This window comes from Lagopus muta, chromosome 1 (assembly GCF_023343835.1).
Source record: "Lagopus muta isolate bLagMut1 chromosome 1, bLagMut1 primary, whole genome shotgun sequence".
In the NCBI taxonomy this organism is placed as follows: Eukaryota; Metazoa; Chordata; class Aves; order Galliformes; family Phasianidae; genus Lagopus; species Lagopus muta.
In genome coordinates, this window is record NC_064433.1 from 83079 (window position 1) to 106047 (window position 22969).

The following is a 22969-nucleotide window of genomic DNA, read 5'->3' on the forward strand; positions in this document are numbered from 1 at the left end:
ACATCTCACGGACGCGCACACGCCGCACGCACCGACCCTCCCCCGCCGCTCCAGCCCCGCTTCCCATCCCCAACTGCGCTCCCCGTCTGCCCGATGGCTGCCCCGCCGTTCCGCAGTTCTTCGTGTTTGGGCGCTACCGGCGGCCCATTCGGCGCAGATTAGCATAGCCCCGCCCCTCCGTCGAAGCCCCGCCCCCGCCGTGCTGTCACACTGCGGAAGTGCGGCCGCTCGGACGCCGGGGTCGCAGGGCGGGTGCTGCGCAGCGTGGCGGTGTCGGGGGCCGCGCGGCTGCGGTGCTGCCCGCCGTCTGAGCTTGGAGCAGAAGGGGACGGCTTAAAGCCGCCTCGTAGCGCTGCTGAGCGACACATGGAGGCTCTTTGCTGCGGTGCGGTGATGTCTGGCACAGAAGCACAGAGCTGGTTCAGCCGCTGCCCTGAAGAACAGCGTGACAGCTACTTTGAGCAGAAACACAGCAACGAGTCACAGAGTCATAGAATTGCTGGGGTTGGAAACGATCTTAAAGATGATCCAATAAACCACGAGTCAATCATCCTACCCCAACTCCAACAACCCTCTGCTCAATCACGGCCCTGAGCACCACGTCCAAATGGTTTTTAAACTCATCCAGGGCTGGTGACTCAGCCCATCCCAATGCTTAACAACCCCTTCTGTACAGAAGTGCTTCCTAACATCTGCACTTATTCTGGCACGACTTGAAGCCGTTTCCCTTCATCCTGTCACCAGTGAGAAGAGCAGCCCTGCTCTCGCTGTCTCCCTGTGTGGCTTCACTGCGTACCTGTGATCATCACAAGCTGCTTGCTGTCACGGTTTATCCTTAGATGTAAGTCCGTGACAAGGGGGCACAGGCCCCGGGGAGAAGAAAAAAAGAAGAAGAAAAGAAAGAAAAGAATCGAGGGTACGAACGGTTTGCCGCGACCCGGCCTGACGGAGACCAGCTCAAGATGCCTGGGACAGACGGGCTTAGGCTCTGGTGGCACAAAAGCAATGTTTATTGAAGGCTCATTCTTTTTATAGACTGGATACACTACAAGATTGTAAATAATTAGCAAGTGTGAAACAAAGCACAAAGCAAAGGCTTGTGTGCAAGCAGCTGTTCTTGTACTCCCTTATCCTAGTTTCTTGTGTTCTGCTTACCAAAACGTAAGTTCTTTCTTCCTTTGCCAATCAGTCACTGTTGTTTTTGCTAGAAGTATCCATCCCTTTCAGGATGAAACACTGTAACACGTTACTGACCCTTTCAGGCCAGTCACGTAGTCCGCACAACAACAGTTCTCTTCACCGGCCGCCCCGTGCGCTCCGGGAGAGGGGGCAGGGCGGAGAGCTAGCCGGTAGTTTTAACGAAGAGAAAACACGACGGCAACGATCTGAGGAGGGAGGGTAATGCACTGAATCTGACTAAATCAAACAACACGGGAGAGACGAGGCTGTCAGCAATGGGAGTCAGACCACGACTGCAGGCCAGCTGAGACGCCGAGCCGGGCCGGGCGGGGAGAGGCAGCCGCCGCGCGTCCCGTCCGCAGCTCCGCCCCGCTGCCTCTGCCCGCAGGTCCTCGGGGACGCCGCCCCTCCCCTCCCCTCCCCGCCCGTCGGGATACCCAGAGTCCACAACAGCAAACGGAACCGTCTCTGTTCAGCCAGTCTGGCCTCCCTGCCTGTCGGCTCTTCTTCCATGGCTTGGGGAAGTTCAGCTCCTGCACCGTTAAAATGACTTCCTTAACGTATTCCCAGCCTTCCTGGGCTCCCATGCCCTCCAAAGCTTCCTCCCAGCAGATGCTCTCAGCCGTGGCCCAAAGAGGCCAAAGTCTGTCCTCCGGAAGTCCGAGCCGGCAGCTCTCCTGACTCTCCTGCAGGCTTCCACAAGGATGGAGCAATCCAGCATCTCGTGATCATGGTCCCCCACATGGCTTCCAACCTTTGCACCCCCCACAAGACCTCTGTTAACAAACAGCAGGACCAGGATTTTGCTTTCCTCCGTTGGCTCCTTCACCAGCTGTGCCAGGAATTTCTCTCCCACACACTCTGGCAACCTCCAGGACTGTTCCCTGTGTGCTGTATCCTAAATCCAGCAGATGTCGGGGAAGGTGAAGTCCCCCATAAGAACAATGCGGAGAGACCTTGAGACCTCACCCAAGTGTCTATGAAGTGTCTCGTCCACCTCCTCATCCTGGTTGGGTGGCCTGGAGCAGACTCCCGTGATAATGCCAGTCTTACTGGGCTTCCCTTTTCTTCTGACCCATCCGTTCTCATTAATCATTCATTTCCATACATTTGCATTCTTTCTGAACACAGAGGGCTCCACCACCGCCTTTCCTGCCTCGCCTCTCTTTGGATACGTTGGCAGCCACCCACCACAGCACTCCAGCTGTGAGCCATCGCGCCACGTTTCCCTGATGGCGACCGTATCACAGCTTTCCAACCACACAGTGGCCTCCAGCTCCTGTTTATCACCTGTGCTGCCTGCATCGCTGTAAATGCACCTGAGCTGGGCCTCCTTTGGAGCGGCCGTAGCCCTGATACCTCTTGGCCACACTCAGGTGTTTCTGCAACCACCAACCTCACACCAGCCCTCCTGTTCTTCCTACAAAAAGGTGAGTCGTCCTCCTCCCTCACCAAGACACGAGGCTGTGGGATCTTTCCAGCACATCCCTGTCCCACAAGCACCGGCACGTTACACACAGGCTCTGCTCCAATGACCCCAGCTACACCCCACCTCCTTTATACCTAGTTCATCAACTCTGTCAGTGAATAGAACTCAATCGATGAACCTTCCCAACTCCATCGTAAGACCCCTCCAGTGGGAGAAGCTGCTCCTATCAGCTGCCTGCAGGCCTGGCTTCGTGCAAATCGAGCAGAGGTCACAAAACCCAACCCCTGCAGGGCACACCAGGCTTGGAGGCAGGTTTTATTCAGTTGGCCCATCATATTGAGTTCCTCGTTGTTCCCTATAGCTGGAAGGACAGAGGAGAACACAGCTTGTGCTTCCAAACCCCTGACCTGTCGCCCCAAGGCTCTGAAGTCCTTTTTCACAGTCCTTAGGGAAATTCTTCCTGTATCATCGCTGCCAACCTGAAACAACAGGAGGCGGTAATCTGAGGGCCAAAACATGGAAGGAACTTTATTCCTCACATCTTTAACCCGGGCCCCCAGGAGGCAGCAGAGCTCCCTGTGTGGAGGGCCTGGTCTGCATATCAACGCTTCTGCTCCCTTCAGCAGAGTCACAATGACAACGACCGGTCATTTTCTCTTTACTGAAGAGGCTTTAATGCCAAGTGCAGTCTGGTTAGACTTTGGTGACGCCGAGCGATGGAAAGAGGCAGAAGGAAGGATTGACCGACGGCTTTGCTGTGCGCAGCAGCCTTGCAATGACCTCAAAGCTGATGGGATTGGTTAACGTGGGAATGCTTTCTGCTTCCTGCAGGGGACGAAGCTGTCGGCTCTGCTGCACACCCACAACTTCTCAGTGTGGCACAGGGCTGAGCTGATCCTGTCCCCATTCAGGTACGCACATCGGCCTCCGCCTCGCAGCTGGAACCCGAGCACAGCAGGGAGCAGAATGGGAAACCCAATCCCAGCCCATCGCAAACAGACCCTGACAGACATCCCAGCAGAGCATCAAAGGAGACAGGGATGAGCTCGAAGGCGGGGCTTCGGCGGAGGGGCGGGGCTATGCTAATCTGCGCCGAATGGGCCGCCGGTAGCGCCCAAACACGAAGAACCGCGGAACGGCGGGGCAGCCATCGGGCAGACGGGGAGCGCAGTTGGGGATGGGAAGCGGGGCTGGAGCGGCGGGGGAGGGTCGGTGCGGGCGGCGTGTGCGCGTCCGTGAGATGTCGGGGGTGGGCGTTGGGGTGGGTGGCGCCCGGGCAGTTGGGGAGGCATCGCTTCTCGGCCTTTTGGCTAAGATCAAGTGTAGTATCTGTTCTTATCAGTTTAATATCTGATACGTCCTCGATGAGAGGACTTTATATTAAACGGATTTTTGGGCGCGGGAGTTGGACCCGGAGCTTGCTCCCTCCGCTCCGCGCATCGTCCCGGTATGGCAGTACCTCCGGGCACGGTGCACCTCCCCTCTCGGGGAGGAGTGTTGGTGGTGAAAAGCAGATCTGAAAATGGCAGAGCGCGGCTGCCTCCAGCGGTTGTGCCCCGTTCCCGTTGCTGCGGAGCAGTGTGCTGCTGCGTTCCCGCAGGGGGCGCTGCTGGCCGCTGTTCTCGGCGCTGGGTCCCGCTGAGCGCCGTTAGCGGAGCGCGGCGCTGCGCTGTGTGCGCTGCTCGGACGGCGGGGGCGGCCGGAGCCGCTGGTGGAGCCTCCCTGTCCCTGCTGGCCGCCCCGTTTTCATGCAGCCCGGATCACAGCTGTCCTTCCGGGCTGCGAGCGCGCACTGATGGCTCGTGCCCAGCTTCTGGTCCGCCAAGACCCCCAAGTCCTTCTCTGCAGGGCCGCTCTCAAGGACATCTTCGCCCAGCCTGCATCAAGAGCTGGCATTGCCCCGACCCGCTGCAGCACCCTGCGCTTGGCCTTATTGAGCTTCATCAGGTTTTCACGGGCCCGCTTCTCCAGCCTGTCCAGGTCCCTCTGGATGGAATCGGCTCCTCTCACCCACACCTGGAGCTTCAGGGTCGTGGCAGGCATGGGGAGGAGCCTGACCACCCGTGAAGACTGAAGCAAAGCACTCATGGAGCACCTCAGCTTTTTCCATGTCTGAGGAAGGCAGCTCCCCGTTGCCTTTCATCAGAGGGGAACGCTCTCCTTGGCCTGTCTCCTCCTGCCTATGGACCTGTACAACCCCTTCTTGTTATCTTTCACATTGCTCGCCAAGTTCAGCTCCATCTGCACCTTGGCTTTCCTAATCTATCTCTGCACACGCAGACAGCAGCCCCGTGTTCCTCCCAGGTTGCACAACCCTGCTTCCACTTCTTGTACATTTCCCACTTTTCCCTCAGATTCAGCTGTGGGTCCTTGCTCAGCCATGCTGGCCGCCTGCCTCCTCTGCTCATTTTCTTCTGCTGGGGGGTGGAGAGCTCTTGTGCTCGCAGAAGGGTGTCACAGAATCACAGAATGGCCCGGGTTGGAAGGGACCTCAAGGCTCACGAAGCTCCAACCCTCCACCACACGCAGGGCCACCAACCTCTCCGTTTCACAGCAGCCCAGGCTGCCCAGGGCCCCATCCAACCTGGCCTCCAACACCTCCAGGGACAGATGGGGAATCACAGCCTCTCTGGGCAGCTGTTCCAGCCCCTCCCCGCTCTCACAGCACACAACTTCCCCCTGGCATCCAACCTCCATCTGCCCTCCCTCGACTTCAAAAGTCGGGGAAAGGCAGTGGGGAACAGCAGCTGGGAGAAATAAAGGCAAAGCTGCATTAGAAAGCAAAGGACCGAGGAACAAAATTGGAAGAGGAATGGGAAGCGATCCAAACGCTCATCGGCTCCGTGTCCGGAGTCCTGCGTCGCACCCACCGACCTCCGAACGCCAGCAGCAGCTCCAGCCGGCCCCGCCGTTCGAGCAGCGCACACAGTGCAGCGCCGCGCCCCGCTAACGGCGCTCAGCGGGACCCAGCGCCAAGAACAGCGGCCAGCAGCGCCCCCTGCGGGAACGCAGCAGCACACTGCTCCGCACCAAACACCGCCTGCCGCTCTGCCCTTCACCACCAACGCTCCTCCCACTGGGGGGAGGTGCACCGTGCCCGGAGGTACTGCCATACCGGGACGATGCGCGGAGCGGAGGGAGCAAGCTCCGGGTCCAACTCCCGCGCCCAAAAATCCGTTTAATATAAAGTCCTCTCATCGAGGACGTATCAGATATTAAACTGATAAGAACAGATACTACACTTGATCTTAGCCAAAAGGCCGAGAAGCGATACATGCACACCTCCCCGAACACCAACCGGCCCCACGCGCGTTCCCGACATCTCACGGACGCGCACACGCCGCCCGCACCGACCCTTCCCCACCGCCCCACCGCTGCTCCCCAACTGCGCACCGCTCCCGCCCCACTCTCACACCGCCGTTGTCACGACAGCGTCAGGCTTAGCGGCGTGGATGCTGCTGCTCCCACCGACCCCCGCGCTTCTGATTAGCATAGACCTGCCTCTAAGCCCAAGCACCGCCCACAACGCCTTCCTCCGCCCCATTGGAGCGCTGCCCCGCAGGCCCCGCCCACACCCCGTCCATCCTCTCATTGACGAGCCGCACTGCCGGCCCCGCCCGTCCCTCCCTCCTGTTGGGCGCTGCTCCACAGTTGTGAGCTCCATGGTGTGATTTGGGGCATCGCTGGGTGATGCCGTCGCTGATGGATCTCACACACTAATTAACAATTCCTATAACCGCTATCCTGATTCTCTCTCTTGGGTCTCTCACTGCGTTTGGGGTCTCAGTTACGTTTATCACCAGGCCCCTTCCTCCCCTTATTGAACTTCCCCCGTTGCAATTCAGAGTTCAATCATCAGATCCCAGCTGTCCAACCCGACTGCTAGTTCGTCCTTTTCCAAGACGAGGCCCCATCTGCAGCGCTGCACTTAGGCCTGGGGAACCCGGCACAGGAAGGACGTGGAGCTCTTGGAGCGGGTCAGAGGAGGCACTGAGATGGCAGAGGGCTGGAGCAGCTCTGCTGTGAGGAGAGGTTGAGGGAACTGGGATTGCTTGGCTTGGAGGAGAGAAGGCTGCAGGGAGACCTCATGGTGGCCTTCAGTGCTTGAAAACTGTGTATGAGGGTGGATGGTGATGGGACAAGGGGGAATGGCTTTAAAGTGAGACAGGGGAGGTTTGGTTTGGATATGAGGAGCAAGTTTTTCAGCCGGAGGTGAGGCGGTGAGGCACTGCAACAGGTTGCCCAAGGAGCCTGGAGTACTGGGCCCAGTTCTGGGCTCCCCAGTGCAAAAAAGGCAGGGATCTCTTGGAAAGAGTCCAGCGCAGGGCCGCAAACACGTCCGAACGCTCAGCCTCCGTTCCTCGCTCTCCGCTGCCGCCTGCCGCCCTTTCAGCCCCATTCCCGTCTGCTCGGCGTCCTTCGCTTCCCCAGGCGCTGCTCCTCGCTCGCGCTCTCGATGAACTCTTCATCGCTGTGCTCGGTGGGACGATGCCTATTAGCAATGATTTCTGGGCACAAAATCGTAACGTTTGCTCGCTCCGCCGGGAGCTCTGGACATCCGTGGCCGCTCAAACTTTTCTCCCGCTGCAGACACGACCTCAGCCGCTGCGGATCTGTCAGCACCGCGGGGCGGTTCGGCGCTTTCTGTCGCCGTTATTCCCCGTCCGCACACCGCGGAAAGCACCGGCAGTTAAAGGGTTAACGCTGCGATCCGGGGGCGGGGGGGGGGTGGGAGGCGCTGCGGGGGGGTCACGTGGCCTGCGGGGATCACGTGCCTCTGCTCGTTGCGGCGGAGCAGCGCGCTGCGCTCAGCTCTTCTCCCTTCTTGCTTCTCCCGACGGCTGCAATGAATCCGTTCTTCCTTTCAGGAGCGCTGCGTGCTGGAACAAAGTTCGTCTCGTTCCTCCGGACGCTTTGGTCTCTCATCGTGTTCATCGTTTGCAGTTTGGGAGTTGTAGGGATATGGAACCAGTTCCTGGCACTGCTGGAGATCTCTGCCTGGCAGCCGTCCCTCCCGCTGCGAGCAGCCGATCTCACACGCAGCTCCGTGCTCAGGCCGCTTTCCGGGTTCTCTGCTCAGTTCTTTACGCCCGTTTGGAATGCCGAATCGGGGATCGCGTTGTCCATCCTCCTGAATGTCTTCCTCTCCATCCTTCTCATCTACTTCGTGTGCAAGAAGTCTTCTCCTAAAGCAGAGAATGCTGAGCGGCAGCAAGAATGGGGAGGCTTAGGACAGGACTTGGGGGCGTCGGGACCCCCGGTGTCATCGCATGTGGAACAGAGGGGAGAAGAAGAAGAAGTGGAAGAAGTGGAGGAAGATGCAGGGCAGGGACCGTCCCCAACAGCACCGCCATCGAGAGCAGCAGCGGAAAGAGCTGAGAGCCACGGAGAGGAGAGTGAGGAGGAGGAATTTGCTGTTAGCACTGCTCGCCCAGCTCGGGAGGTGACTGAATTCCACCGCTCAAGAGAGGAGTTTGTACGGCACCCAAACGAAGCTGTTGTCACCTGGCTGCTTCGCTGTTGGGACAGCGGGGCCAGCAGTGTGCTTCTAGATGGAAACGGGGCTCGCCAGCTGGGCAGCATTGCCGGAGACTCAGCTATTGACAGAGGGATCAGTAGATGTCTGCGCGGAGTCACCACCCTCTGGGAACGAATGTTATTGGCCGTGAAGGAAAGGCATCCCTTCAAAGATGATCTGGAGCCTGAAGTGAAAAGGTGGAAGACTCTTAAAGAAGGTATCCAGTATTTGAGAGAGACGGCCGTGGCGGAGATGTTGTGTGACCCCATGTTCATCCCCAATGATCCACGCCCGAACCGCCGTGATCCTGAGAATGTGAGGATCACGTCAGATGTTGTGTGGAATCTCACAAGAACAGCACCAGAAAGGTACCTGGGTGTGCTGGCATCGATGTCCCATAGGTACGAGAAGCAACAGAGGAGGCCCCCCGTGTTTGAACTGATTATTAGACTTCAGATCTTTGAACAACAACTACTTCTATTCCACGGTTACGTTTCAGCCACCTCAGAAATAACAGAAAGAATGGATAAAGCAGAGAAGAGGATGGATAAGATGGCAGGTAAAAAGGAGAGGAAACAGGGCGGCATGCCAGAGGAAGCGTCCCTGTCAGTGAATCGTGGTGAACCCGTGGCAGGGTCAGAAACAGCCAGCGAAGATCAGGACCTAACGAGTCTGCTGAAGGAGCTGATCACACTGATTAAAGGTGATGAACCCTCCTCCTCACCTGCGCCACCCAAAATCTCAGCTATCAATGGCAAACGCTCTCCCACGCAAGCAAACGACAGCAGTAGATGTATGGCACGTGCTGCCTTGTGGAGTTACTTACGTGAGCATGGAGAAGACATGAAGGAGTGGCGTAAAAAACCCACGGCTGCGCTCCGAGCTCGGGTGAGAGAATTACAGCAGAGATCAACCAGCATGCAACTGCTCCACTTACTGCAGGTAAGCAATGGGGGGCCCTGCCCTCAGGTGGGGGGAAGGGATGATTTGTACCTCGTTGGGCCCGTGGGACCTCAGGCCATCAGGGAGGGGATGCAGCATAGAAGTGGGCTGCAGACCGAGGGGTGGACTGAACTACGGACACTATTGCACAGCTGATTCGTGGCCATGACACACGTGCTGCAATTCAACAAGGCAAGAGGACAAAACCTCTGATGGGGGAAGGCAATGGCAAAATATGAATATGGGGAGGCGTGGCAGGTTGACGCCATCACCTTGTCACGAACCCATAAAGGTAAGCGTTTTGTGCTCACCGTGGTGGAGGCAACCACTGGTGCTGTGAAACGTCTGCAGTACCCCATGCTGGCGCCCGAAACACCAAGTGGGGTCTGGAGAAACAAGTGCTGTGGTGACGTGGCAGTGCAGGGAGAATGGAGTCAGATAACGGGGCTCATTTCAAACATTCCCTTGTGGATATTTGTGCCAAAGACGATGGCGCTGAGTGCATTTATCACATCCCCTGTCATGCACAGCTTCTGGTAAGATCAGACGCTGCGATGGGTTGTTCAAAACCACGTTGAAAGCAGCGGGTGGTGGAACATTGCAGCTCTGGGAGAAGCATTTGGCAGAAGCCCCCTGGTTGGTCAATACCAGAGGATCTATCGATCGTGCTGGCCCTAGCCCATGCAGCTCCCTGCATGCTGCACGGGGAGATGAGGTCCCTGCAGTGCATGTAAAGAACGCGCTGGACAAAGCGGCTTGGGGCCTTCCAGCCTCCGGAAAGGGCAGAGCTGTCCGTGGGGCTGTTTGTGCTCAGGGTGCAGCTGTGTGTGACGGGAATGGGGCTGTGCAGTGCGCACCAAGGGAATGCGCTGCTGAAAGGGGCAGCGCGGCCAGGATCCCACGTCTGCGTGTGCGTTTAACGCGAGTTAATTGTCGTTTGTCAACATGAGGCGGTGCTGTGGGATCAGGGCTGCAATGTGACGGCTCTGCGATGTTCGTTATCAGGGCTCCACATCACAGCGCCGTGCAGCGCAGCGGCAGTGAAGGAGTTCGGGCCGCAGTTCCGGCACGGCGGATATTTGCGGCTCTGCGGGGCGCAGAGGAGCCGAACTGCAGCTCCCAGCGCCGGCCCCGCTGCAGTGCTCCGCCCGGAGGGAAGGCGGCGCGGCTCCGAGTCACGTGACGGCGCGGTTCCGAGTCACGTGACGGCGCTGTCTGCCGCCGCTCCGCCGGCTCCGGGCGCTCGTTGATTTCATTCATTAGCCGCAATCCCAACTCACTTCTGTTTCTGCTATTAGCACCCGATAATTAACTTTCCTTCTGAGATGGTGGACCCTGGTTTTCGTTTCCTTCTTTTCCTCTTTGTTCCCTCCCTGGTTTTGGCCCTGAGGCTCTGCTGTCCCGGTGCCGCAGTCCCAGACGGATCCAGAGATGACTCGGCGACGGTCAGTGCTGGCCCAGGGGCTGCATGCATCCTGGGTATGGATTACCTCGGGAGGGTGAAAGGTGAGACGGGCCCCATAAGTGAAAGTCAAAAGGCAAGAAGGCTTCACAGTGGCTGAGAATAAGGGGGTGAAGGGGAATAGTTAGAGATAGTTGATAGACCAGGAATGTAGAGAAGAAACTGGTTTGGGGGATGCCCCCCCTGAAAGGCCAGGAGTTGACAGCAAAAACGGTCAGAAGCCTTTGCAAGGAAAACAACAAATCTTCATCCCACGACCCACTATCCACACACAAGAGGGGAGGGTGTGCACACTAATGAACTGTCGGGGTGTAATGAATATGGATCCGAATCCAGGGAAAACTATTGATTATGTATTAGTTTCGCCTATATCTGTAGCACGATTTCTCTAGACGGTGTGCAAGTCAGGCGGATCAATGCCCCTTGCACCCAGTGTCTGCGCAGCACTGAATAAACCACACCTGCTTGGTAATCTTACAATCTTGGGTTACAGAGTTTGATTCCGCACATCAAGGGGGCATTTCAAGGATCCCAAGGGGTATCGATGGGCCTTTGGAGGAGCTGCTGCAGACGCACACAAGGTGAAGCAGCTGTCTGTTCTGCCTGGCCTGTCAGAAGATCCGTCTGCTGTGGGGTTGCTATGGGTAAAAGAGCAGCAGGTGCCGACTGCCACAAAAACGGTGCGCAGACGGCAGCACCGCACCAACAGGGACTCCTTGCTCCCCGTTCCTGAGTTGATTCGTCAGCTAGAGAGTCAGGGAGTGATCAGCAAAACCCTCTCACCTTTAACAGCCCCATACGGCCGGTGCATAAAGCCAGTGGAGAATGGAGGCTGACGGTAGACTGCCATGGCCTGAATGAATCACAGAACTGCTGCGTTTGGAAAAGACCCCCAGGATAATGAAGTCCAACCCCAACCCAACCATCCTACCCCAACTCTAACATTCTCCACTAAATCATGTCCCTGAGCACCACATCCAAACGGGTTTTAAACACATCCAGGGATGGTGGCTCAACCACCTCCCTGGCAGCCCATCCCACTGCTTAACAGCCCTTTCCGTAAAGAAGTTTTTCCTGAGATCCAACCTAAACCTCCCCTGGCACAACCTGAGGCCATTTCCCCTCGTCCTGTCAGCAGTGAGAACAGAGCAGCCCCGTCATCTTTCAGGTATCGGAAGAGAGCAGTGATGTCTCCCTCAGCCTCCTCTTCCCGGGACCGAAGAGCGTCCGTTCCTTCGGTGGCTCAAAGTCACACCCGCACTGAGTACAGAAGCGCGCTCCTGGGGCCCCGTCCGTACAGCGGTCAAACGACGGAAAAACGCCCCGCAATGAGGGGTAAGATCCCAAAGCCGTCCTTCCCTCGGCAGCGCGCACGCAGCGCCACACGGCGCGGCGCTCTGCGGAGATCCGCCCATAGGGGGAGCCGTGCGGTCGGCCGGGGCCGCACGACCGGACCGCGCGGTGCGGTGCCCCCCACCACTTACATCAATGTGCCGGGAGCAGCGGGAAACCTCCGTGTGAGCCGCGTCGGTAGGAGGGGACGGGAGGAGGGCTGAGGTGCGCAGAGCGGCTACGGGAACGGGGCACAACCGCTGGAGGCAGCCGCGCTCTGCCATTTTCAGATCTGCTTTTCACCACCAACACTCCTCCCCGAGAGGGGAGGTGCACCGTGCCCGGAGGTACTGCCATACCGGGACGATGCGCGGAGCGGAGGGAGCAAGCTCCGGGTCCAACTCCCGCGCCCAAAAATCCGTTTAATATAAAGTCCTCTCATCGAGGACGTATCAGATATTAAACTGATAAGAACAGATACTACACTTGATCTTAGCCAAAAGGCCGAGAAGCGATGCCTCCCCAACTGCCCGGGCGCCACCCACCCCAACGCCCACCCCCGACATCTCACGGACGCGCACACGCCGCCCGCACCGACCCTCCCCCGCCGCTCCAGCCCCGCTTCCCATCCCCAACTGCGCTCCCCGTCTGCCCGATGGCTGCCCCGCCGTTCCGCGGTTCTTCGTGTTTGGGCGCTACCGGCGGCCCATTCGGCGCAGATTAGCATAGCCCCGCCCCTCCGCCGAAGCCCCGCCTTCGAGCTCATCCCTGTCTCCTTTGATGCTCTGCTGGGATGTCTGTCAGGGTCTGTTTGCGATGGGCTGGGATTGGGTTTCCCATTCTGCTCCCTGCTGTGCTCGGGTTCCAGCTGCGAGGCGGAGGCCGATGTGCGTACCTGAATGGGGACAGGATCAGCTCAGCCCTGTGCCACACTGAGAAGTTGTGGGTGTGCAGCAGAGCCGACAGCTTCGTCCCCTGCAGGAAGCAGAAAGTATTCCCACGTTAACCAATCCCATCAGCTTTGAGGTCATTGCAAGGCTGCTGCGCACAGCAAAGCCGTCGGTCAATCCTTCCTTCTGCCTCTTTCCATCGCTCGGCGTCACCAAAGTCTAACCAGACTGCACTTGGCATTAAAGCCTCTTCAGTAAAGAGAAAATGATCGGTCGTTGTCATTGTGACTCTGCTGAAGGGAGCAGAAGCGTTGATATGCAGACCAGGCCCTCCACACAGGGAGCTCTGCTGCCTCCTGGGGGCCCGGGTTAAAGATGTGAGGAATAAAGTTCCTTCCATGTTTTGGCCCTCAGATTACCGCCTCCTGTTGTTTCAGGTTGGCAGCGATGATACAGGAAGAATTTCCCTAAGGACTGTGAAAAAGGACTTCAGAGCCTTGGGGCGACAGGTCAGGGGTTTGGAAGCACAAGCTGTGTTCTCCTCTGTCCTTCCAGCTATAGGGAACAATGAGGAACTCAATATGATGGGCCAACTGAATAAAACCTGCCTCCAAGCCTGGTGTGCCCTGCAGGGGTTGGGTTTTGTGACCTCTGCTCGATTTGCACGAAGCCAGGCCTGCAGGCAGCTGATAGGAGCAGCTTCTCCCACTGGAGGGGTCTTACGATGGAGTTGGGAAGGTTCATCGATTGAGTTCTATTCACTGACAGAGTTGATGAACTAGGTATAAAGGAGGTGGGGTGTAGCTGGGGTCATTGGAGCAGAGCCTGTGTGTAACGTGCCGGTGCTTGTGGGACAGGGATGTGCTGGAAAGATCCCACAGCCTCGTGTCTTGGTGAGGGAGGAGGACGACTCACCTTTTTGTAGGAAGAACAGGAGGGCTGGTGTGAGGTTGGTGGTTGCAGAAACACCTGAGTGTGGCCAAGAGGTATCAGGGCTACGGCCGCTCCAAAGGAGGCCCAGCTCAGGTGCATTTACAGCGATGCAGGCAGCACAGGTGATAAACAGGAGCTGGAGGCCACTGTGTGGTTGGAAAGCTGTGATACGGTCGCCATCAGGGAAACGTGGCGCGATGGCTCACAGCTGGAGTGCTGTGGTGGGTGGCTGCCAACGTATCCAAAGAGAGGCGAGGCAGGAAAGGCGGTGGTGGAGCCCTCTGTGTTCAGAAAGAATGCAAATGTATGGAAATGAATGATTAATGAGAACGGATGGGTCAGAAGAAAAGGGAAGCCCAGTAAGACTGGCATTATCACGGGAGTCTGCTCCAGGCCACCCAACCAGGATGAGGAGGTGGACGAGACACTTCATAGACACTTGGGTGAGGTCTCAAGGTCTCTCCGCATTGTTCTTATGGGGGACTTCACCTTCCCCGACATCTGCTGGATTTAGGATACAGCACACAGGGAACAGTCCTGGAGGTTGCCAGAGTGTGTGGGAGAGAAATTCCTGGCACAGCTGGTGAAGGAGCCAACGGAGGAAAGCAAAATCCTGGTCCTGCTGTTTGTTAACAGAGGTCTTGTGGGGGGTGCAAAGGTTGGAAGCCATGTGGGGGACCATGATCACGAGATGCTGGATTGCTCCATCCTTGTGGAAGCCTGCAGGAGAGTCAGGAGAGCTGCCGGCTCGGACTTCCGGAGGACAGACTTTGGCCTCTTTGGGCCACGGCTGAGAGCATCTGCTGGGAGGAAGCTTTGGAGGGCATGGGAGCCCAGGAAGGCTGGGAATACGTTAAGGAAGTCATTTTAACGGTGCAGGAGCTGAACTTCCCCAAGCCATGGAAGAAGAGCCGACAGGCAGGGAGGCCAGACTGGCTGAACAGAGACGGTTCCGTTTGCTGTTGTGGACTCTGGGTATCCCGACGGGCGGGGAGGGGAGGGGAGGGGCGGCGTCCCCGAGGACCTGCGGGCAGAGGCAGCGGGGCGGAGCTGCGGACGGGACGCGCGGCGGCTGCCTCTCCCCGCCCGGCCCGGCTCGGCGTCTCAGCTGGCCTGCAGTCGTGGTCTGACTCCCATTGCTGACAGCCTCGTCTCTCCCGTGTTGTTTGATTTAGTCAGATTCAGTGCATTACCCTCCCTCCTCAGATCGTTGCCGTCGTGTTTTCTCTTCGTTAAAACTACCGGCTAGCTCTCCGCCCTGCCCCCTCTCCCGGAGCGCACGGGGCGGCCGGTGAAGAGAACTGTTGTTGTGCGGACTACGTGACTGGCCTGAAAGGGTCAGTAACGTGTTACAGTGTTTCATCCTGAAAGGGATGGATACTTCTAGCAAAAACAACAGTGACTGATTGGCAAAGGAAGAAAGAACTTACGTTTTGGTAAGCAGAACACAAGAAACTAGGATAAGGGAGTACAAGAACAGCTGCTTGCACACAAGCCTTTGCTTTGTGCTTTGTTTCACACTTGCTAATTATTTACAATCTTGTAGTGTATCCAGTCTATAAAAAGAATGAGCCTTCAATAAACATTGCTTTTGTGCCACCAGAGCCTAAGCCCGTCTGTCCCAGGCATCTTGAGCTGGTCTCCGTCAGGCCGGGTCGCGGCAAACCGTTCGTACCCTCGATTCTTTTCTTTCTTTTCTTCTTCTTTTTTTCTTCTCCCCGGGGCCTGTGCCCCCTTGTCACGGACTTACATCTAAGGATAAACCGTGACAGCAAGCAGCTTGTGATGATCACAGGTACGCAGTGAAGCCACACAGGGAGACAGCGAGAGCAGGGCTGCTCTTCTCACTGGTGACAGGATGAAGGGAAACGGCTTCAAGTCGTGCCAGAATAAGTGCAGATGTTAGGAAGCACTTCTGTACAGAAGGGGTTGTTAAGCATTGGGATGGGCTGAGTCACCAGCCCTGGATGAGTTTAAAAACCATTTGGACGTGGTGCTCAGGGCCGTGATTGCTCCTGCAGGTCCTTCCCAACCTTGTGATTCTATCATTCTCTGACCCGCACCCCAGGCACAGCTCCACCCCTCTGCATTCCCCACCACGGGGCTCTGAGCACCGCCCCACGGCCCCCCCCAGCCCCCCCATTCCCATGACCCCCCCGCCCTCACGGCGGCACTGAAGCGGGTCTGGATGAGGCCGGGTGCGACGGCGTTGAGCCGCACTCCGCGGGCGCGCAGCTCCGGGGCCAACACCTTCACCAGCCCCAGCAGTGCTGTTTTGCTCACGCTGTATGGGCCCAGAGTCTGCGGGGCACAGGAGTGATCACACCAACCCGTCTGCCTGTCTCCATGTCCCTCTACTGTCTGTCCCAACCACACGTCCATCTGTCCCATCAGCGGCTGCACGCCGTGCGTCCCAGCAGCCATTCCTCCCCCTTGCCCTTCTTCCACCCACCGCCCACCATTCCTCCACCCCACTGTCTGACCGCCCCCACCACCTCCCCACTGCACCCACCGTCACTCCCTGTTCCACCCCTTCCCCCCATCCCAGCAGTCCTCGCCCGCCTCCATTGCCCCCCGCTCACTGGGTTGGGAATAAAGCCGGCCACTGATGTCACCAACACCACGGCGCCTCCACTGCAGGAAGAAAAGGGGGGAGCGCTGTCAGATGGGCCCACCCCCAAGAAGCCCCTCTCTCCATCAAACCCCTCTCTCCCACCACAGCCCACCCCCTCTCACCCTCTCTTCTCCATGTGGGGCAACACCAGCTTCACCAGCATCGCTGCTGCCGTTACGTTCACCTGGAAGATCTGGAGAGGGCAGAGCCATGAGAGTGGGGTGCAGTCAGTGGGTCGTGGTCAGTGCTTGTGGTCAGTGGGGCAGGGTGTGTGTGGAGAGGAGGGGGCGGTGGGTGGGTCACCTTCTCCCAGGCTGCCTCCTCGACCTCCAGGGTGCTGCCCATGACGGGGTTGACGGCGGCGTTGGAGACCAGGATGTCAATGGCACCATAGGTGTCCAATGCCTGCGGAAGGATTCACCCCAAAGAGTGATTGGGCCCCCACAGACCAGTGGGACGACCCCATAACCCCACGCGGTACCCAGATACCAGGTTCAGTGAGGCCTCCACAGACCAATGGGAGCCCCCACCAAACAATGGAATCCCATGGTGACACATAACCCCATGGGACTACTCACAGACGGGTGGCCCCCCATCGAGTCCCACCGAATGATGGGATCCCCACGCACCCCACAGAGTGATGGTACCCCAGCAGTTCCCCATACAACAATGGAACTTCCATGGTGCTCTACAACCCCACGGGACCTCCCTGACCACAGAGCTCTTTGACTCCATGGGACCCCATAGCCCCATTGCACCCCATAGCCTCACTGCCCCCAGTAACCCATTATCTCCATAGCCCCACCGACCCTGCATAACCCCATGGGCTCCCACCGACCCCCTGCCCTCCACAACCCTATCGCTCCCCAGTGCACCATATCTCCCTCTATCCCCCTCCCACCTCCACTGCCCCCATAACCCCACATCCCCAACCCCTCACCGTCTGCACCAGGCGCTGCCGGTCCTGGGGCTGCCCCACATGGCACACCACCCCGCTGACCTCCAGACCCTGAGCCCGCAGCTTCTGCACGGCCGCATCCACGTTGTGCTGACGCCGGGAGCTCAGCAGCACCCGGGCCCCCGCCTCCCCCAGCCTCTGTGCCACCGCCAGCCCGATCCTGTGGGGAGGGGGAGGCAGGGGGCACTGCGGGGAGAGGGGTTCTTGGGGGAACATGGGGGGGTCGTGGGGACATGGTGGGTCTAGAGAGACGTGGGGATATATGGGATAATGGGGGGGGGGGTTATGGGGTGATGGAGAAACATCGGAAGTGTCTACAGAGTCAGAAGGGTTATGGGGCGATGCAGGGGGGGGCTGGGAGGACTTGGGGATTCTGAGTTGATGAAGGCTATGGGGAGGTTTATGGGGAGACTGGTTTGGTGTGACAAAGGGGACATATGGGGCTGTGGGGATGTGGGGAAGCTGTGGGATGATGAAGAGGAGTTCCCATGGGTACACGGGGGTTACGGGGGAACATGGGGGCCAAAGGGGACTTAGAGGGCTATGGGTCACCGGTGGGGCAAAGGGGAGATGGGAGCAATGGGGGGGAGCGAAGGAGCCGAGGGGCCACGGGGCGTTGTAGGTCACTCACCCGTCGGTGGCGGCGGTCACCAGAGCCACTTTCCCTTCCAGGTTCCTCCCGGAATTAGGGGCAGCCCCCCCGGACAAAGCCCCCAGCCCCGCTCGCCCCATAGCGCTCCACATCGCCCTGCTCCGCCCCACGGCCTTTGCACTGGGAGGGGAGGGGCGGGAGGAGGGGCCGGGAGCGCTGGGGGGGTCGGGAGGGCTGACGGGGGGGGGGGGGGGGGGGGGGGGGGGGGGGGGGGCGGCAGGGGGGAGAGGCGGGGGAAAGGGAGTTGGGGTCGGGGGGACTGGGAGGAACTGGGAGTTATGGGGGGCAGCAGGGGAATAGGGGGGCTGAGGTCATTCCACGATGTATTGGGGCGGTGGGCTGTACTGGGTGAATGGGAGAGGGACGATGTATTGGGGAGGGACGCTGGGGGATCTTGGGGAGGGGCTCTGAAGGTTACGGGGGGATCGCTGGAGCGCACCAGGAAGAGCCGGGCTGCGCTCGGGTTCCTTCGGACGTTTTCTGGCATGACGGCTGCAGATGGAGCTCAACTGTCTGCAAGGGGTGAAAGGATCCTTGCCCAGGAGCTGGCGGGTCTCATTGAAAGGTCTTTAAACTAGGTAATTAGGGGAAAGGGGACAAAATGAGGACTGCTGAGGTTCAGGTAGTTCAAGGTTCAAAAGTGAACTTGATGGGTGACGAGGGTGGAGTTTGAAGGGATGGAGTGTGGCAGGGGAATGCTGCCTCCCTCAAGTGTCTATACAGCAATGCACGCAGTATGGGAAATAAACAGGAAGAGTTGGAGATCTGCGTGCGGTCACATGGCTACGATCTCACTGCGATCACAGAGACGTGGTGGGACAGCTGGCATGACTGCAATGTTGTCATGGAGGGCTGTGTGCTTTTTAGGAAAGATCGGCCGGCGAGGCGGGGTGGTGGAGTTGCTCTTTATGTAAGAGAGCAGCTTGAATGTATTGAACTCCACCTGGGGGAGAGTGGTGTAGCAGTGGAGAGCTTGTGGGTAAGAATCAAGGGGCGGGCTGGTATGGCTGACACTGTTGTGGGAGTGTGCTACAGGCCCCCCGATCAGGAGGAGGAGGTTGATGAGGCCTTCCACAAACAGTTGGAAGCAGCGTCACGATCCCAGGCGCTGGTGCTTATGGGGGACTTCAATCATCCAGATATTTGCTGGAAAAGCAATGTGGCCAGGCATGCGCGGTCCAGACGGTTCCTGCAATGTGTTGAAGACAACTTCCTGATGCAGGTGGTTGAGGAATCGACGAGGAGAGGGGTACTGCTGGACCTTATTCTCACTAATAGAGAAGGGCTTGTCAGGGAAGTAAAGGTCGGGGGCAGCTTGGGTTGTAGTGACCACGAGATGGTGGAGTTCAAGATCCTGAGTGGAAGAAGTAAAGCAAAAAGTAGGATTGCTATCCTGGACTTTAGGAGAGCCAACTTTGATCTCTTCCTGGACCTACTTGGAGCTGTCTCATGGGCTAGGGTGTTGGAAGGCAAGGGGGCCTGTGGGAGCTGGTCAGCATTTAAGCAGCTCTTCTTCCAAGCTCAGGATCGGTGCGTCCCTGTGAGGAAGAAATCGGGAAAGGGTGGCAGGAGACCTGTGTGGATGAGCAAGGAGCTCGTGCACAAACTCAAAGGAAAGAAGAAGGCCCATGAAATGTGGAAAAAGTGTCTGAGTGCTTGGGAAGAATACAGGAATGTTGTCAGGGTCTGCAGGGATGCGACAAGGAAGGCTAAAGCCCGCCTGGAATTAAATCTGGCAAAGGGGATAAAGGATAATTAAAAAGGTTTTTTTCAAGTACATTAACAGTAAAAGGAAGACTAGGGAGAATGTGGCTCCCCTGCTAAGTGACGGGGGTGTTCTGGTAACAGGGGATGCTGAGAAGGAGGAGATACTGAATGCCTTCTTTGCTTCTGTCTTCAGTGAAAAAGCTCCCCCTCGGGAATCTGAGACCCTGGAGGTGAGTGAGAGGATCTGGGGAATGGAAGACCCCCCTTCTGTCAGGGAAGAGGTGGTCCAGGAGCGCCCAGGCAACATCAATGTGCAGAAATCCATGGGACCCGATGGGATTCATCCACGGGTGCTGAAGGAGCTGGCAGAGGTGATTGCTGAACCGCTTTCTGTCATCTTTGAGAGGTCTTGGAAGACGGGGGAGGTGCCTGAAGACTGGAAGATAGCCAACGTCACCCCGGTCTTCAAAAAGGGCAAGAAGGAAGACCCAGGCAATTATAGGCCAGTCAGCCTCACCTCTGTCCCTGGAAAGGTGATGGAACAGCTTGTACTGGATGTCATCTCCAGACAGGTGGAAGAAGAGGAGGTTATCACGAGTAGCCAGCACGGGTTCAGCAGGGGGAGGTCGTGCTCCACCAACCTGGTGGCCTTCTATGGTGTTGTCTCTGGCTGGGTGGATGGGGGCAGAGCAGTGGATGTAGTCTACCTTGATTTCAGCAAGGCTTTTGATGCTGTCCCCCATGACATCCTTATAACAAAGCTGAGGAAGTGTGGGATAGATGAATAGACAGTGAGGTGGGTTGAGAACTGGCTGACTGGCAGAGCGCAGAGGGTCGTTGTTGGCGGTGCAGAGTCCGGTTGGAAGCCTGTAAGCAGTGGTGTCCCCCAGGGGTCGGTGCTGGGTCCGCTCTTGTTCAACATCTTCATCAATGACCTTGATGAGGGGATAATGGCCACCCTCAGCAAGTTTGTGATGATACGAAGTTGGGAGGATTGGCTGACAGCCTGAAGGCTGTGCTGCCATTCAGCGAGAGCTGGACAGGCTGGAGAGCTGGGCAGAAATAAAACGGATGAGGTTTAACAAAAGCAAGTGTAGAGTCTTGCATCTGGGGAGGAATAATTGCATGCACCAGTACAGGTTGGGGGATGAGCTGCTGGAGATTTGCTCTGCAGAGAGGGACCTGGGTGTCCTGGTGGACGACAGGTTGCCATGAGCCAGCAGTGTGCCCTTGTGGCCAAGAGGGCCAATGGCATCCTGGGGTGCATTGCAAAGAGCATGGCCAGCAGGTCGAGGGAGGTGATCCTGCCCCTCTGCTCTGCCCTGCTGAGGCCTCACCTGGAGCACTGCGTCCAGTTCTGGGCTCCCCAGTACAAAACAGACAGGGATCTCTTGGGAAGAGTCCAGCGGAGGGCCACCAAGATGGTGAGGGGCCTGGAGCATCTCTGCTATGGGGAAAGGCTGAGTGAACTGGGTCTGTTCAGCCTGGAGGAAAGAAGGCTGAGAGGGGACCTGATCCAGGTCTATCAGTATCTGAGGTGTGGGGGGCAGAATGGCGAGGATGGACTCTTTTCAGTGGTGAATGGAGACAGGACAAGGGGAAACGGCCGGAAACTGCAGCATAGGAAGTTCTGCACCAATGTGCGAAGGAACGGCTGTGCAGTGAGGTGAGGAGCACTGGAACAGGCTGCCCAGGGAGGTGGTGGAGTCTCCTTCTCTGGAGATGTTCAAGACCTGCCTGGATGCCGACCTGTGCGACCTGCTGTAGGGAACCTGCTTTGCCAGGGGGTTGGACTCGATGATCTCAGGAGGTCCCTTCCAACCCCTACAGTTCTGTGATTCTGTGATTCTGTGATTTCCGGCCTCGCTCGGCTCGGCTCGGCTCCTCTCGGCCGCGGCATGGCCCCGCCGGCAGGGGACGTGTCCCGGGAGCTGCAAGGTAGGCGCCCAGCGCCCCTGTAACCCCAAATCCCCCCGCTGCACCCCAAATCCCATCCACATCCCTCCATTTCACCCCTAAACCTCTCAAAATCCTCCAATTTCCCGCTAAATCCCCTCAGTTTTGCATTCAATCCTCCCATTTTCCTCTAAATCCCACCCTCGTTTCGCTCAGATCTCCCCATTTACTCTCAAATCCGAATTAACTGCTGCTATTTCCCCCCAAATCCGTCCACAGTTTCCCTCAAGTTCCCCTCAAATCCTACCCGAATCCCCTCATTTCCCCCCGTTACCCTATAACATCCCCCCATAATCCCATAAGGCATCCACAACCCTTCCGTAGGCCCCTAACATACAATATCCCCCCCATAAACTTCCTAGCCCCATACCCCCCCCCCCAGATCCCTTCCGTGCTCCCCCACGTCCCGCCATAACCCCCCAGACCCCATAACCTCCAGATGCTGCCATGACCCCCTGGAGCTCCCAGCCCCCCTCCTTTCCCCCCGTGCCCCCAAAGCTCCGCGTGCACGGCTCTGGGCCGGGCGCTGTCCGCGGTGCTGAAAGCGGCGCTAAACGGCAATGGGAGCGGGGAGGGGGCAGCCTGGGGGGCGCTGGGGAGGGCGAGGTTCCAGGGATGAATCCTTCCCCTCGTAACCCCAACCCCATTCAGAAAGCATCCGCCGGGCCCTGGGGCGGCCCCGCATCCACCTGCTGCTGTGTGCCCGCCTGGAGACCAAACCCCGTCGGCTGGAGGAGAGGATCCTGGTGGGAGCTGGGAGGGATGAGAGGAACGGGACGGGGATCGGGGCCCTGGGAGGGGGACTGGGGGCGCTGAGAGGGATCCAGGGTTATTGGAAGCACTGGGAATACTGGAAGCGGGCTCAGCGGGTACTGGGAGTAGAAATGGGGACACTGGGAGGGGGCCTGGGACATTCGCTATTAAAGACCTAAGAGTTATTGGGAGCACTGGGAGGGGGTCAGAGGCTACTGGGAGGCACTGGCACTGAAAGTAGGGACACTGAAACGGGTCTGGGGGCACCGGGAGGTACTGGGAAGGAGAACAGAAGCACTTGAAGGGGAAATGGGATGCTCTGGGGGGAGGCTGATGGCACTGAGAAGGGAAATGGGCAAATGGGGCTCTGGGAGATCAGTGGGAGCACCAGGGGGCACTGGGAGAGGTCTGAGCTCTTAGTGGAAGCACTGGGAGTGGTGGGTGCCAGCCTCTGTCCCCCAGGCCCTCACTGCCTGGCGCCTGCACCTCTTCGGCCCCACAACACCGGCCAAGGTGAGCCCTTGCACGGGAATTTGCACGAGTGAATGTGCTCAATTTTCACGCGGATTGATATGGGGATTTGCAGAACGATTTGCATAGGGATGTTCAGAGGGATCTGGTTGTGCCCAGCACGACCCACTGCA

At 58.1% G+C, this 22969-nt stretch overlaps 4 protein-coding genes and 3 non-coding genes across 20 annotated transcripts in view; 2 read left to right on the top strand and 5 right to left on the bottom strand.

Annotated features, from left to right (window-relative positions):
- The first annotated feature begins 3898 nt into the window (after positions 1 to 3898).
- On the top strand, positions 3899 to 4089 carry LOC125688530 (U2 spliceosomal RNA). Its single transcript, XR_007374788.1, has one exon. It is a non-coding gene; the product is annotated as a U2 spliceosomal RNA (small nuclear RNA).
- Positions 4090 to 4228: 139 nt separating this feature from the next.
- Positions 4229 to 22969, bottom strand: part of NME6 (NME/NM23 nucleoside diphosphate kinase 6) — a 125513-nt gene continuing 106772 nt past the window's right edge. Inside the window, exon 6 of the transcript XR_007373258.1 lies at positions 4229 to 5192. The gene's annotated coding sequence lies outside the window, so the exon portion shown is untranslated. The remainder of the gene's footprint in view (positions 5193 to 22969) is intronic.
- On the bottom strand, positions 5690 to 5880 carry LOC125688488 (U2 spliceosomal RNA). The gene has a single exon (XR_007374748.1). It is a non-coding gene; the product is annotated as a U2 spliceosomal RNA (small nuclear RNA).
- LOC125684002 (uncharacterized) lies at positions 7375 to 12145 on the top strand. 7 transcript variants are annotated; one of them, XR_007373202.1, is made up of 4 exons: positions 7375 to 10574; positions 11024 to 11111; positions 11699 to 11865; positions 12034 to 12145. XR_007373202.1 is itself a non-coding variant. In XM_048925635.1 (2 exons), exons 1-2 carry the CDS (start codon positions 7455 to 7457, stop codon positions 9305 to 9307), a joined length of 1701 nt encoding a protein of 566 aa, XP_048781592.1. In that variant the 5' UTR covers positions 7375 to 7454; the 3' UTR covers positions 9308 to 11015. The 7 variants fall into 7 exon arrangements, 2 of the variants coding, with proteins under 2 accessions (XP_048781592.1, XP_048781603.1); XR_007373201.1 differs by lacking the exons at positions 11699 to 11865; positions 12034 to 12145 and adding an exon at positions 11323 to 11692 and having other exon boundaries at positions 11024 to 11210; XR_007373200.1 differs by lacking the exons at positions 11699 to 11865; positions 12034 to 12145 and adding an exon at positions 11323 to 11692 and having other exon boundaries at positions 11024 to 11174.
- Positions 12171 to 18021, bottom strand: LOC125684174 (dehydrogenase/reductase SDR family member 4-like). 8 transcript variants are annotated; one of them, XR_007373235.1, is made up of 8 exons: positions 17889 to 18021; positions 17240 to 17417; positions 16603 to 16704; positions 16422 to 16492; positions 16268 to 16319; positions 15852 to 15986; positions 13668 to 15437; positions 12171 to 13307 (listed from the first exon to the last, which is right to left on the bottom strand). XR_007373235.1 is itself a non-coding variant. In XM_048926118.1 (7 exons), the coding sequence occupies exons 1-7, from the start codon at positions 17999 to 18001 to the stop codon at positions 15432 to 15434; spliced, it is 657 nt and encodes a 218-aa protein (XP_048782075.1). In that variant the 5' UTR covers positions 18002 to 18021; the 3' UTR covers positions 12171 to 15431. The 8 variants fall into 8 exon arrangements, 6 of the variants coding, with proteins under 6 accessions (XP_048782075.1, XP_048782092.1, XP_048782101.1 ...); XR_007373234.1 differs by having other exon boundaries at positions 13402 to 15437; XM_048926118.1 differs by having other exon boundaries at positions 12171 to 15437.
- On the bottom strand, positions 12188 to 12378 carry LOC125688489 (U2 spliceosomal RNA). Its single transcript, XR_007374749.1, has one exon. It is a non-coding gene; the product is annotated as a U2 spliceosomal RNA (small nuclear RNA).
- On the bottom strand, positions 19730 to 20641 carry LOC125684208 (uncharacterized). The gene is made up of 2 exons (XM_048926181.1): positions 20134 to 20641; positions 19730 to 20052 (listed from the first exon to the last, which is right to left on the bottom strand). Exons 1-2 carry the CDS (start codon positions 20639 to 20641, stop codon positions 19730 to 19732), a joined length of 831 nt encoding a protein of 276 aa, XP_048782138.1.